Source organism: Ochotona curzoniae, unplaced genomic scaffold (genome assembly GCF_017591425.1).
Source record: "Ochotona curzoniae isolate NIBS_2020 unplaced genomic scaffold, NIBS_Ocur_1.0 contig_2692, whole genome shotgun sequence".
Classification (NCBI taxonomy): Eukaryota; Metazoa; Chordata; class Mammalia; order Lagomorpha; family Ochotonidae; genus Ochotona; species Ochotona curzoniae.
The window spans coordinates 22,085,159-22,098,284 of record NW_024465556.1 but is presented as its reverse complement, the minus strand read 5'-3'; the positions used below and the strand labels follow the sequence as shown (position 1 = coordinate 22,098,284).

The 13,126-nt window shown below is 57.9% G+C and overlaps 1 protein-coding gene across 1 annotated transcript; it reads right to left on the bottom strand.

Annotated features, from left to right (window-relative positions):
* Positions 1-3,960: 3,960 nt before the first annotated feature.
* On the bottom strand, positions 3,961-10,485 carry PPIF (peptidylprolyl isomerase F). Its single transcript, XM_040976030.1, has 8 exons — positions 10,210-10,485; positions 9,194-9,224; positions 8,639-8,727; positions 7,703-7,799; positions 7,455-7,530; positions 6,076-6,410; positions 4,099-4,108; positions 3,961-3,971 (listed from the first exon to the last, which is right to left on the bottom strand). The coding sequence occupies exons 1-6, from the start codon at positions 10,396-10,398 to the stop codon at positions 6,275-6,277; spliced, it is 618 nt and encodes a 205-aa protein (XP_040831964.1). The 5' UTR covers positions 10,399-10,485; the 3' UTR covers positions 3,961-3,971; positions 4,099-4,108; positions 6,076-6,274.
* Positions 10,486-13,126: the final 2,641 nt, after the last annotated feature.

Below are 13,126 nucleotides of genomic sequence, written 5' to 3'. Positions count from 1 at the left end.
ATTCCCCTGCCCAGGAAAGATTTCCGGTTGAACTTCATGGCCATGGCCAGAGGCAGCTGTCACTGCTGAGGGCAGAGGAAGGAGCCAAGTCCACTAGGAAGGGAGGCACCAGGAGCCTTAAGAGGCTTGGCCAGAGGCTTGGCCAAGCTGTTCCCCCTGCCCCCCAGCAGGGGACAGGATCTCAGGAGTCAGGGCCCCAGGTTGGGAGGGGAAGAGGGCTCTCAAAGGACAAGGAGACCAGTCGGGTGGAAGGGAAGTGAGCGGGGCAGGTAGCTGCTGCCTGTGTTGGGCCCAGCTGCAGGCATTCAAAGGGACATGGAGCCAACTGCCACAGCACAAGGACTTGTTGGCTGAGTCCTTCTCAGAGCATGTGGCTGGGAGCTGGGATCCATCTTCACACCCAGGGGTTTGCCATGAACAGCCAAGCAAGTGCCAAAGGCAGCTCAGTGATGGCTACTCTTTCCCCCCTGCTACGGCGTGTGAAAGCCCTAGCACCAGGCCACCATCTGGGCATGAACACTGGATCCAGAGGGAGGCCTAGCCTCTTCCAGCTTTCTAGCCACCCCAGGATGAGCCAGTGTAGGGCAGCAGGTGAAGACAGCCCCAGAGAGGCCTGACGTCCTGTGCTGGGGCATGGGGTTCCTCCCTTACCCTGGGCCTCCCTGCCCCGTGCCTGTGTGCACCTGCCACAGTGCAAGGTGGATCTCCATGTTCCTGGCTTTTCCCCCAGCTGATTGGGGTCCCCAGGGTCTCCTGAGGGCCAGGTGGAGTGCCCTGAGGAAGGTTCCCATTACCTGGAACACCCAGGATGGGTGTCCAAATACCCCCCACTCCCCTGCTACCACCCATCACACCGCTGTGTGTCTCTCTCCTGCAGTGTCTTGGAGAAGAAGGGGTGGAGATGGGTGGCACCCAGGGTGGCGGGGGTAGCCTTCCCGCCTCTCCAAGTCAGGCATGCTGGCAGCTCCCCCAGAGCTCTGGGTCAAGCCAGGAACAGTCTGTCCTCGGGCCCGGGAGCCCTGCTGACGCCTCCCCCCCGCCTCCCCCACATGGATCCCCAGGCAGGATTCCCAGAAGAGGTGGGGAGGCAGTTCACAGGGCCCCAGCCCAACACACACACACACTCCACCCTTGCACTCACACATAACACAACTACACACACTAACACATACAAGCACACTAGCTCAGTCACAAACCCTCACACTCACAGGTACTGACACAATCATACAACCACACACACATCTATCCTTGTATTCACGACACCACACACAAAGCACACACATCCAACCCTGTACTCACAACCACACATACCAAGCAGACACATCCACCCCTGCATTCACATGTACTAGTGCACACACACACACATACTCACACACACACTCACACACCCTGTACTGGGCCTCAGCCGGTACTCCCTCTGGAGGGCGAGGAAACTCAATCCCAGAAGTGAAGCAGATTTGCGGGGACCTGTCACAACTTGTGGACCCCAGGGAGGCGGGAGGGGCCAAGCCCTGGGCCGCTGGCCAGCCCAGCAGGGACACACTGGAAGATGCTCCCATTCAGTGCAGCATGGGGTGGGCACTGCCCTGGGGCCCTGGGGAGAGGCATGGCTGTCCCCTAGGGCAGTGCGCCTGGGTGGCAGAGGCCACATCAGAGCTTTGTCTCAGGGCATTGCAGGAGCAGGGCTGGGAGCCTGTCATACTGAAGCTGGCAAAATGACAGCAACAGCTGCAGCAGGGAGCTGGGAACTGGGTCCCTGGCCCCTGGCTCACCTCTTCCCGTGTGTCTATGCTGGGGAGGAGACAAGTAACTGTATGTGCACGTGTGCGATGTGTGTGCCTGTATCCGTGTCTCCAACTCCTCTTAAACCCAGCACCCTGCAGTCCTGCTCCCCGCCTCACAGGATGTTCAGGTCCCATCTCATGTCCCCCATGCCCGAGACAGGGGGCTGGATACAGAAGAAAGCAGTACATGAGCATCAGAACAGCACCCACCAAGCCCTCTGCCGCTCCAGCCACTGGGCTGTGTGTATTATCTGATCACTGATGGAAGCCAGGCCTGGCCCACACACATCACCCCAAACTTCCTTCCACCTGCATCCCTCAAAACTTCCCAGGGGCAGGCCTGCTTCTGTGAGAGACAGGTGTCCAAGCAAGCCGACCAGGCCAGCGCCTGGGCTCTGTCTCCCTGGGCAGCCCTGGGCGAACAGCCTCCTGCCCACACAGCTCAGCTGAGGCCAGGAGGTGAAATAGGTCCGTCCTGGGCTGGGAGCTAGGCAGCACTTCTTATTTCAGCTCTGCTGGCTGCTGCCTCCTAACATCTCCAGCCCCAGCCCCTACAGCCTACGGGTGGTCTGGCGTCCCCGTCCTGCCTGCTAGGTCCAGGACCATGGTGTCAGCTGCAGCCCCTACCATCAGGCATGGGGTCACATGGGCTGGACCCTGAGCCACAGCTGTCACGTTAAGCTTCCTTCTCCTTGTGAAGTGGGAAGGTTTACTTACCTGTCCACTATAGGAGGGCCAGTGTGGACAGGAAAGGGGACAGGGTGGCCAAGTATGAGCACAGGGCCCTGCTCCAGAACCCTTAGCTACTAGGGGCACCTGAGCCCAGGCTGCCTCTGAAAGGGGAACCTGTCACTCCCCAGCCCCTGGAGCTTCCCTCCCCACACACCCCTACCCTCCACTTGTACCCCCTACCCATAGGCCATGCCCCTCCCCTGCCCAGGCACCTCATCCTGTCCACCCAGTTCTGACGGGGCTTCTTCCTCTGTTTCCCTGGTGCGGGATCCTTGCCCAGCGTGTAACTGATCTTTCCCTGGGAACGTGACCCCAGCCTGGTACAGCTATGGGAGCAAGCTCCTCTCGTTTGTACCTGCCGCCCCCTGGTGGTTATGTGAGAAAACTGCAACTTGCTACCGGTGGACGCACCTGTATGGGAGAGGAGTCGCTCAACAGTCGTGTGCAGAGTCGTATTTGACATGCTTTGTGGTCTGTCACGTCGTCCTCCTCACTGTTCCCTGTTGGCGCATTCATCTGGCTGTGGTCCTTTATTGGATAACTCATTTCATAACTCTTTTGAAGCACTGTTTTTAAAAGTCATTTTTTTTTTCTCCTCTTAATCACATTTCTACCAGCTTGGTAGAAGTGTCGCTCCAGGTGATGGTGGCCCAGGCTCCGCTCTCCCTTCCATCCCAGTCGGGGAGCCTCATCCAGAGCCAAGGCGGCTGTCGTCTGCTCAATGCCAAGGTGGTGTTTCTGATTCTGAGACGGGGGGCTCCTCCCTACATCCAGCCCTAACTCTCACAAGACAAGCTCCGGAGCCAAGCCAAGCATACAGAGGTCCCAGCTGCCTCTGCCCCGCCTCACACGCAGGCTGTAGGTTCCACACAGGGTCGGGACAGCCAGGAAGGTTAGAGGCCACAGCACCGCCCAGCCCTCAGAGCAGCAGCCTGAAGACTGTTCCAGAAAGAGAGGCTGCAGTTCACTTTGGTTTCTGTCAGAGAAGAGCTAGTCTGGGTGCCATAGAGAGAGAAAAGCTGGATTCAGATCTCAGTGCTGCAATTCAAGAGGGTGGCAGGTGCATCTGCCCAGCCCTGGTGAGGGTCAGCTGGGTCAGCACGTGGCTTGCCACATCAGATGAGAAATTGAGCGATTCAGGGGTCAGCGGTCAGAGGTCAGGTTGACTTGGCTTCTTCACGCACTCTGGGACAGCATCTTAGTTCTCCTGAGGGCCATGTCTTCCAGCAGGTGCTGCCTCTTAAAGGGCCCAGCATCTCTCACGGCTGTTGCTGCCGGGGACATCACGGCCTAGCCACAGCAGGAACTAACCACGGGGGAAGACGGCACCACACACAACTGATTTTACTTTACTTTTGAAATAGAAGATAGAAAAGGTGCTGCTAAAAACCTTATGTAATATGAGCTCCATCAAATGTAAAGATTTCAGCTGGCACTGTGATGTAGCAGGCAAAGCTGGTGACGCCAGCACCCCATGTGGGCACTGTTCCAAGAGCTGGCTGATCCAGCTCCTTGTCAACGGCCTGAAAAGGCAGCAGAAGACAGCCTAAAGTGCTCAGTTTGCTGCACCCATGTGGGAGACCTGGAAGAGGCTCCAGGCTCCTGACTTCAGCCTGGTCTAGCTCCAGCATGGCAGCCATTAGAGGAGTGAACCAGTGGACGCAAGATCTTTCTCTCTCTCTCCATCTCTCTTTCTGTAACTCTTTCAAATAAACAAAACATGTCTTTTTTTAAAAAAAAAATCAAAACCATAGTGAGATATCAGTCCGCATCTGCCAGGATGCATAGGATAAAAAGATAATAGCAAGAGCTGGTGTGGATGTGGAGAAATTGGAATCCTCACACGTAGGTGGCAAAAAATGGCTTGACAATTTTTAAAAATTAAGTATACCATTTGATCCAGAAATTCTTACACCATTTGTAAAGTGGTGCAATAGCATTTGCAGGCGGTCTGTGATATGTTGAATACTACAGTATCCCCTGCAGAGATCACGGAAAATGTATTAACAGTGGAGATAAAAATGTAGCTGCTTTGGAAACAAGGATCAATCCAACGATGCAAAAAGAATGAAAGGCAGACAGGATACATAGAAGACAAATAGCAATACGATGGATTTAAGTTGAACCATGTTGATTACTACATGAATGGTCTAGGGTACCGTAGGGTTCACAGCTAACACCCTGCCCCTAGCAGCGCCTGGTTTGGGGTTATACCAAGCTCTGTCAGCTGAGGGCGCTGGATTCTTTAGCCTTCACTCCTTTCTTCCCTTTAGCAAGTTATCAAAGCCATTGGGATGCAATACTTTTCCTTACACTTCCCCATGTTGTTCCAGCCTCCTGTCTAGACCCTGAATGTCTAGAACTGATACCAGGAATGGCCGTGGTGTCCAGAAATAAGTCCACCATGATGGAATCTGGAGATGTGGCTGTGCCCTTGGAGGATTCCCAGCCAGGGGGAATAGTGTGTGAGGCAACCTGTGGCACACAGCAACTTCACAACCAGCCGAGTTGAAGTTGGAGCCCTCGGAGGCCCAGTGGCGGCATCTCAGGGACACTAGAATGGCAGGGCGACCGAGAAGACGGGATGGACACATCGTATGTCAGAGTCAAACCTGAAAGTGCCACACAGCCGTAAGAGACTCTCATTTCTCATATCACTGAAAAAGACGTGTGAGTCTGGAGAGTCCGGAGTCATGGCATTTTTTGAATTTGTAATTTATCAGTTTCCATGCAACTGGACATGCATGCGTAAAAAGAACGGTATCCTGATATTTGGAACAAGCCCTCGGGTCCCTCTCTTCCCCTTATCCAGTGTTAATGCTCTCCTGGGTGCAGCAATAGACTTCTTGGCTCAGAAACATGGCGACAGCCTCTTGGGGGATGGATCTACCCCAACCAGAAGTGCAATCCCTCCTCTAAGAGCTTCCTGCTGAACCACCAGGTGCCCCACAGCCCAGCCAGCCCTGCCCTCCCTGCGAATCCAGCAGCACAGAGAGCTAGTCACATGCTGTGCCCAACAGACAGCAAAACTCAATAAATAAAGGCTGGCTCTGAACATTTCAATACCACACACACAACTTATAGAAAATAGCATCTATTATCAAATCTAAGGTGAACACATGTGACCATTCCAGAAATATTGTGTAGGTACTGCCAGTGGATTTGTTTGATTCAACACATTCCCATGGACTGGGGCCAGCTCACATAAGTTTTTTCCCAAATTCGACAGCTTCCACCCCACCAAACCCTCCTCAAAGACAGCAGCAGATCAACGGGATTCACAGTACTGAGGACGGGCCTCGGCCATGGGGTTGGCTAAGGGGAAGGGAATTCTTCACCAACACCCTGAGTTGTATTTCAAAAGCAAAGCTCTGGGACCCCATGGCTCCAGACCCACAGAGCGATGTCACAGCTTCATTTCCAGGCAGTCCCAGCTGGAAACGGCCATTTTGGAGGAATTTCAGTCATGTCACAGCAGTGGGCTGTCGCCTATGGAGGTGACCAGGTGGGCACCTTGGCCCCCATGCTAAGCCATCACCTCCGCTGGGGCCCAAGGCACAGGTGAGCAGGCAGGTGACACAATATCCTGGATGGATGCCCCCTAAAACAGAGGAGGGGCGGATGCTGGAGGATGTCGGGAGCCATGAGTGGTGGCCTGCGACCAGTGGAAAGATTGCAGACAGCCCTTCCGGACACGGGCACATCTGCCTGTGAGCCGACACACCCTGGTGCCTGTGTCGGGTGCCGGAGGCTGATGATTAGCTCAGCTGGCCGCAGTCCGAGATGACAATCTTCTTGGATGTCTTGCCACTCCTGGAGCCCAGAGCCTCAATCTTCTTTACCACTTCCATACCCTCCTTGACGTGGCCAAACACCACGTGCTTGCCGTCCAGCCTGTGAACACGGGAGAGTCGGGTGAGCAGGCCCCAATTGGGGGACAGCATCACCCCCAGGCAGCCACCCACCGCCCCAGCCTTGCCAGCAAGCCCTGCTGCTCCCCCGGCTGTTGCAATACATTCGGCCACTCTCACGCCATCTCCTTGTCCTGCACATGGCAGCACCCGACCCGAGCCCTCATCTATGAAAAGTGAACTCCGCACTAGGAGGTGGCAGGACACCAAACAGCTATGAAGAAGCAAGAAGTTTATACAAACGGAGGCATCACAACAATCACGAGTTGGGTGGTGCCCAAGTGGTGACAGGACAGACAACCCGGGCCACACCCACTGGGGAGCTGGTGGGGGCCCCCCGCCGCCCCCGAGTCCAGCTCCAGCTTGGCCTTGAGCAGAACTGTCAGGGAAGCCACAGTGGGAGGGCAGAGGCCCACCCAACCCTGCGGGCCACATCTTCTCTGCTTTGCAACATGTCTGGCCCACACCTAGGTCTCGAAGAGTCCTGGAAACAGGCTTTGGTCTTCCCCCAGCCGCTGCTGTGCCCTCAGCCCGGTGCCCCAGAACACTGGGGACTCAGATCAGACGACCAGAGAGGATGCAGTCTTGACCCCATGGCCTGAGTGCAAGAGAGCTCTACAGGGCTGGCAACTATCTACAAAGCTATGCAGCCACCAGCTGCATGGCAAGCTGCTATGCTACGAGGCACAGCCCAGGGTCAAGGCCATTCCAGGGCCTGGAAAACACCAGGTGTAAAGGCTCCTGCTCCAGGCCATCCTGAGGCCTCCCACGTTCAACAGCATCTCCCAAACACAGCTGATACAGGACCCCACGTGTGTGTACCATTCCAGCCAAGAGCAACACTAGGATGCCTGTGCCATTGCTCACTTTCTCTCTCACACACACTCACACACACACACACACACACACACACACACACACACACACACATACACGTACAGCCGAGAGTCACTCTCCCAGTTACATTCTGCCTGGCCCTCTCTGCAGGGCCACCTCAGGTTCCCATCAGGCCTAGCAGGGCACTCACCAGTCTGTCTTTATGGTGCAAATGAAGAACTGGGAGCCATTGGTGTTGGGGCCTGCGTTGGCCATAGACAGGACACCTGCCAAAACAAGCAGGAGTGAGTCCTCCCGAAGAACATGGGGCAAAACACACAGTGAGGACATGCAGGCATGAAGGACCCCAGGACCCGGAGAACAATCAGGGCCCAAGGACCTGCTCCCCGGGGCATGGGGTCTCAGGGCGGCAGCCTAGGAGGAACAGGGCCCACGCACCTGGCCCCACATGCTTCAGTGTGAAGTTCTCATCGGGAAAGCGGCTCCCGTAGATGGACTTGCCGCCTGTGCCATTGTGGTTGGTGAAGTCGCCGGCCTGCATACAGGACACACACCCTGAGGACTTGTCACGGAGCTGGTGGGGCAGCCGCCCAGCCCACCCAGCTACAAACACACCCCTCCGACTAAGGACGTAACACACACTCAGTGACATAAGGGCACATACGGTAACAAGGAACACCAGCAGTAACAACAGAAAAAGGCATTTAAATAGTTGCTGCTCTATTAACTACGCTGGCTTCCGGTATCCGGGCACAAAAGGACATGAGTTGATTCCTAGGGACCCAGAAAACCTTAGAAGCCAGGGGATAGAGGACAGCCCCTACACAGCCCAGGTCCCGACCCCCAGGCAAGATCCACACACCCCTCCCATGCCTCTGCTACAAAGCACTTTTGAGCATCAGGCAATCTCCATGGTTCATTTGACCCAGATCAATGCCCTGTTCTGGGCGAAGAGGCTGCAAGATCAGACAGGTGCCTTCCTGCCAGAGTCCTGTCTTCCCTCTCCCCGCCCCCACCATCTGTACATTCATTCCCAGGTCACAAGCTCAGGGGACACTCGGGACCCAGATCAGAGATGGACTTCCACGAGCTGCTGAAATCAGGTGGCCCCACCTTCCATGCACAGCTACACCCCAAGCCTGCCTCTCCTTGCCTGCTTCAAGCCACAGCCTAGCTGGCCAAGGGCCAGCCTGCAGCTCTGCCCTGCGGCTTCCAGGGCAGCCTGGACAAGCCATGGCCTCTCAGAGGGAGTGGTATAGAGCAGTGTAGGGAACCATGCTCCTGCTTGTTTGCCCGTGACCTAATGCACCCCTGGCAGCTCCTGCTACCTCCCTCCTGCCCCCTCTCCCGGAGGCCCAGAGCGTACCCCGTTACCTGGCACATGAAGGACGGGATTACCCTGTGAAAGGTAGACCCTCTGTAGCCAAAGCCCTTCTCGCCAGTGCACAGGGCTCGGAAGTTCTCTGAGAAGTGGAGAGAGAGATGCAGATCGAGTCAGCCAGGGCCCAGCGCCAGGCCAGCCCTGTAACAGCCAGTGCCCCGCCGTGCTCCCGGAAAGTCTCTGGCCCACCTCCTGGCTCTGTCTGGCCCTTGTTCGCTGTGTAAGTCCTTGCCCATGACAAGTGCATCTGTTCCCGCTACACTGCACAGCTCAGAGGGGCAGGGAGTCCAGGGCCAGCAGTCCCACTAACCCCACCCCTACCATCACTAGATGGCCAGAGGGAGGCAGTGTCTCCAGGCAACCCACACAAGCTTTCCACCGAGTCTGAGGCTCCCAGCTACTAACCAGAGCCCCACAGCGAAGCCCAGAGAGGTACCCAAGCTGTCCCCAGGAGACCCAGTGGCTGAGGCCCCGGGGCGTATGGTACGGTCTCCAAGCCCCACTCTGCTAAGCAGCCCACACCTGACTCTGCCCAGGCCCCAACTCACCTGCTGTCTTGGGAACCACATCGGCCTTCAGCTGCAGAAAACGAGAAATGATGATTAGGATGGAAGCAAGCAGGAAGTTTTGAGGCACCACAGACACCCACACTGGCCAAAGGGGTGTGCCGGGCCACCACGTGGCCATTCCATTCCTGTTACTGCCCACCCCGTGGGAGGCAGCTGGGCAGCTATCATTCCTGGCAGCTGCTTCCTCAAGCCCAGAGGGAACCCAGGGAATGCAGGGGGGTGCAGGAAATGGCCTCGGGGCCTCATCTGCCCCAAGGGGGTAACACGCCATCCTGGCTCACTTCCTGGGACAGAACCAGCACCCCTGGGCCCAAAGCATCAAGAGACTTGGGGGCGGAGAGCCCGGACACAGCAGATCCAAGCTCCCCAGGGCACAGATGGGAACCAGAAGAGGCCTGGGGGTGGGGGAGGACTTGGGCCAAACCAGCTGCTCAGGTGCTCCCCAATTTCCCAAATAAAGCAAGGCTAAAGACGCACAGTCCGGGGCTTTGGGGAAAGCAGAACGTCACCCATCACTGGTCCCCTCCGTCCACAGAGCAGCCGGAGGCCTTCCTGTGACTTTGACAACTTTTTATGTGGCTTTCCAAAGGGCCACCAGATGGAAGCACAGCAAGTGTCGCGCCTCGACCCCTCTCCAGGAGGACGACAGGGTGCTGCCTGTCCCTCCAAAGGGCCTTGAGGGGTGGCGGGAGCCCCCACTGCTCAGCGCCCCGATCGCCCCACGCCCTCCTCGGAGCTCCGGGTCTGGGCTGGAGGGCCTCAGCCAGCCCCCGCTACCCCAGGCCCTCTGGCTTCTGCCCCACACCTGCCCTCCCTCCGGCCTCCACGGCTCCAGATGAAGCTGCCAGGCACCAGTCCGATGCCCCCTCTCAGAGAGCGGGCAATGGAGGAGGCCCACAGCCCGGAAAGCGGCTGGCCAAGGTCACCCTGCGCGCCAGGCACAGCGGCTCCCAATGGCTCTCCCGCGTCGGCCCCGTCGGGCCGAGCGCTCTCACCTCCAGCACCACGCGGCCGAGCCGCTGCCCGTCAGCGTCCACGTCCAGGTACACCAGCGGGTTCCCCGTGGACGAAGGAGACGAGTCGCGGCCGCCGCTGCAGGCGCGGGCTGCCGGGAGGCGCAGGGGCGCCCAGCGCGGGCCGGGGAGCAGGCCGAGCAGGCGGTGGCTGCAGCGCAGGGCCAGCATGGCAGACGTGGGGGAGCGGGAGGCGGCGGCGAGGGGCGAGGGGCGGAGGGGCGGAGGACGCAGCAGGACACGCAGCAGGACACCCAGCAGGACCCAAAGCAGGGCGCGCGGCCGCGTGCGCTCGGGAAGCCCAGTCCCTGGCTGCCCCGCGCAGGCGCCTTTAAGGACCGCCTGGTCCCGCCCCCTCCGGGCCGCGCACGGGCGACTCCTGCCGGCCGCAGCGAGCAGCGCAGCCGAGTCCTTGGAACACGCCCCCACCGGAAACCAGCAGGTACCGCTTATGTAAGTGAGGGTCCCAGGAAAGTTTGAAAGAAGGAAAGCCTGAAACGTGGCCGACTCTGACAAGCAAGCCCCGGTGAGTTTCTAAGCGAAGTTAATATAACACGAGTCTGCCTTCGGGTTCTGTACACATGGAGGGGCTTCTGATGTCCCTCATGGCTTTGTCCTCGGGAAGAGCCTGGACACATGTCTGAGGGACAGGGCGCACAGCCGGAGACCCAGCACTGGTAGAGGTCAGGAGGAAAGGCCAGGCTCCTGATCACAAACCCGAAGTCCCATCCCAGAGAACCTTGCCACCGGACCGAGCTCTGGCCTTGTGGGTGGCACTGGGGAGCCATGGATGGTGTGAGAGTCACGGGGAGAAAGCTGCAGCTCAGAGGCGGGACTGGTGAGAGGCCAGCAGAGTGGGAGGAAGCAGAGAAGCAGAGACACCTCCCAGGGGAACCACCACCCGCCCTGCCGGTCCTCACCCAGGTGTTTCTGGACAGGCCCCAAGACTGGAAACAGCCTGGGCCAGTCCTGCCTCGGCTGGGCTCCCCGACCCGTCCCACCCCTACAGAACCAGGTCAGTTTCCCTGTCCTGCCTCCTCCCCCTGAGTGACAGCTGTGGTCCTTCCAGCCCAGGTGGAGGCTGGCCGGCCTCCCACCAGCAGTCATGTTGGAACAGAACTCCCAGCAGACCTCAGGGGAAGGAAGGGTGACTGTAGGAGGTGGGGAGGAGGGACAGGGGACACAGCAGGGCAAAGCCTTGACAGTGGCACCCCAGGACCCAGTACAGGATGCAACCCCGCTTTGCCCTCTGTGTCCTGAACTGAGCAGGCCTCAGTGAGAAGCCCACCTGCTCCTTCCTCAGCCAGCCCCCACTTCTGCCCACGCAGGTGGCACAGTTGATCCTGGAGGGAACACCAGCTCAGGAGCCTTGCACTGACACTTGCTAAAGGCCTACTCTGACGCAGCTGTCAGTCACACCAAGAGGAGCAGCAGTGCCTGGCAGCCCCTCAGCCTGCTTGGGGGAGGCCTCGGTTTGCCCCCCTCCCCATGGAACCCAAGCAGCCCTATCCTGGGGACAGGTCAGCCGAGTGTGCCTCCTCACCCCCATAGTGTCCAAGGCAGCCTCACCTCGTAGATGGCCCGAGAGCTGGGAGGAAGGGGAGTGTCCAAGGGCAGAATGTTGGAGCTGGGATCCAGCTAGCTGACTTCAATTTCGGGGGCTACTGCACGCCAGGCTCTCCTCACTGACACCACAGAACTGGAACTCTGGAACTGGGACAGGGTGGGGAGGGCATGAGAGATGAGCTATGGACAGTGGCAGAGCAAGGCAGCATGTGGGGGGTACAGGAAGGGAGATGAGGAGTTCGTGGCACAGGGGGAGTAGGCCTGGGCATGACCGAGTATGAGACACAAAGATGGCAACAGGTGAGCCCAGGACAGGCCAGGGAACCTTCCAGAAAAGCAGTGATGTTGACCATGTTGGGGACAGACTGAGAGCTGTCATTGTGGGTGATCTGTGGTGGGGGACATCCGTGGTGGGGGACCCTGGAATGGGAACCAGCTCCTCCCTTGCTGCCGCACTTTCCACCTTGCTTAGAAAGTCAGGCACCATGTCCACTTCCTGTTGGGGTCCGGGAAGACACCCTCTTGCCTGGACGTTCAGCTCTGACGTCTTCCCTGCTGGCACTGTCCTCAGGGCTTGGGCTGAGCACGCCCAGGTGACATGCAACAGGTGTTAGCTGTGACCTGATGCCTGTTTACAGTGTGTCAGCCTCAGAAACAGCAACATATCTTGCCACTCCGCCCAGGCACTGATGGCTTTGGTCACCCAGGGAACCTGTGACGACACCTTTGGGGAGCAGGCGGGCCGTGCTGGGATCAGATTCAAGTTCAAGGGCTACAAAGTCAGGTGTGTGTGTGGGGGAGCCAGGTAGTGACAATAGCAAGCAAGCTGGTCAGCCACAGGAAGTAGGGGGTAGGTGCCCCGTCCACCTGGCCAAGGCAGGTCCTGGGTCAGAGGGATGGCTGTGCCACCAGGCCAGCTGGTATTGTAGGTGGTTGTGGGTCCAGCCCTGTGGAACAGATCCTCTCATTCTTTTCATGACATGTTAAACACTTGGAGTTTCACACCAATCTAATTTTCAAATGGGAGGAAGTAATGCAGAAATTAAATTAAACGCCAGATTTGCCATTAACACAGCCAGCACCTAGAGGAGACCTCGCACACATGTTCTGATGTCTACTGCACAGAGAGGTGGTAACTGAGGCTCAGAGAGGGACAGGGGCAGCCTTTGGTCACACAGCTGAGTAGAACCAGCCCCTCTCTCCACTATCCTGGGGACCCTGGCTGGAAGGGTTGTTCCAAAGGCAGGGTTCAGAGCACCCACTGTGTGCTGGGCTCAGAGCTTTGCCCTAGAGTCACAGAAGGTCAAGGACAGTAACCAGTACAGGATGGCAG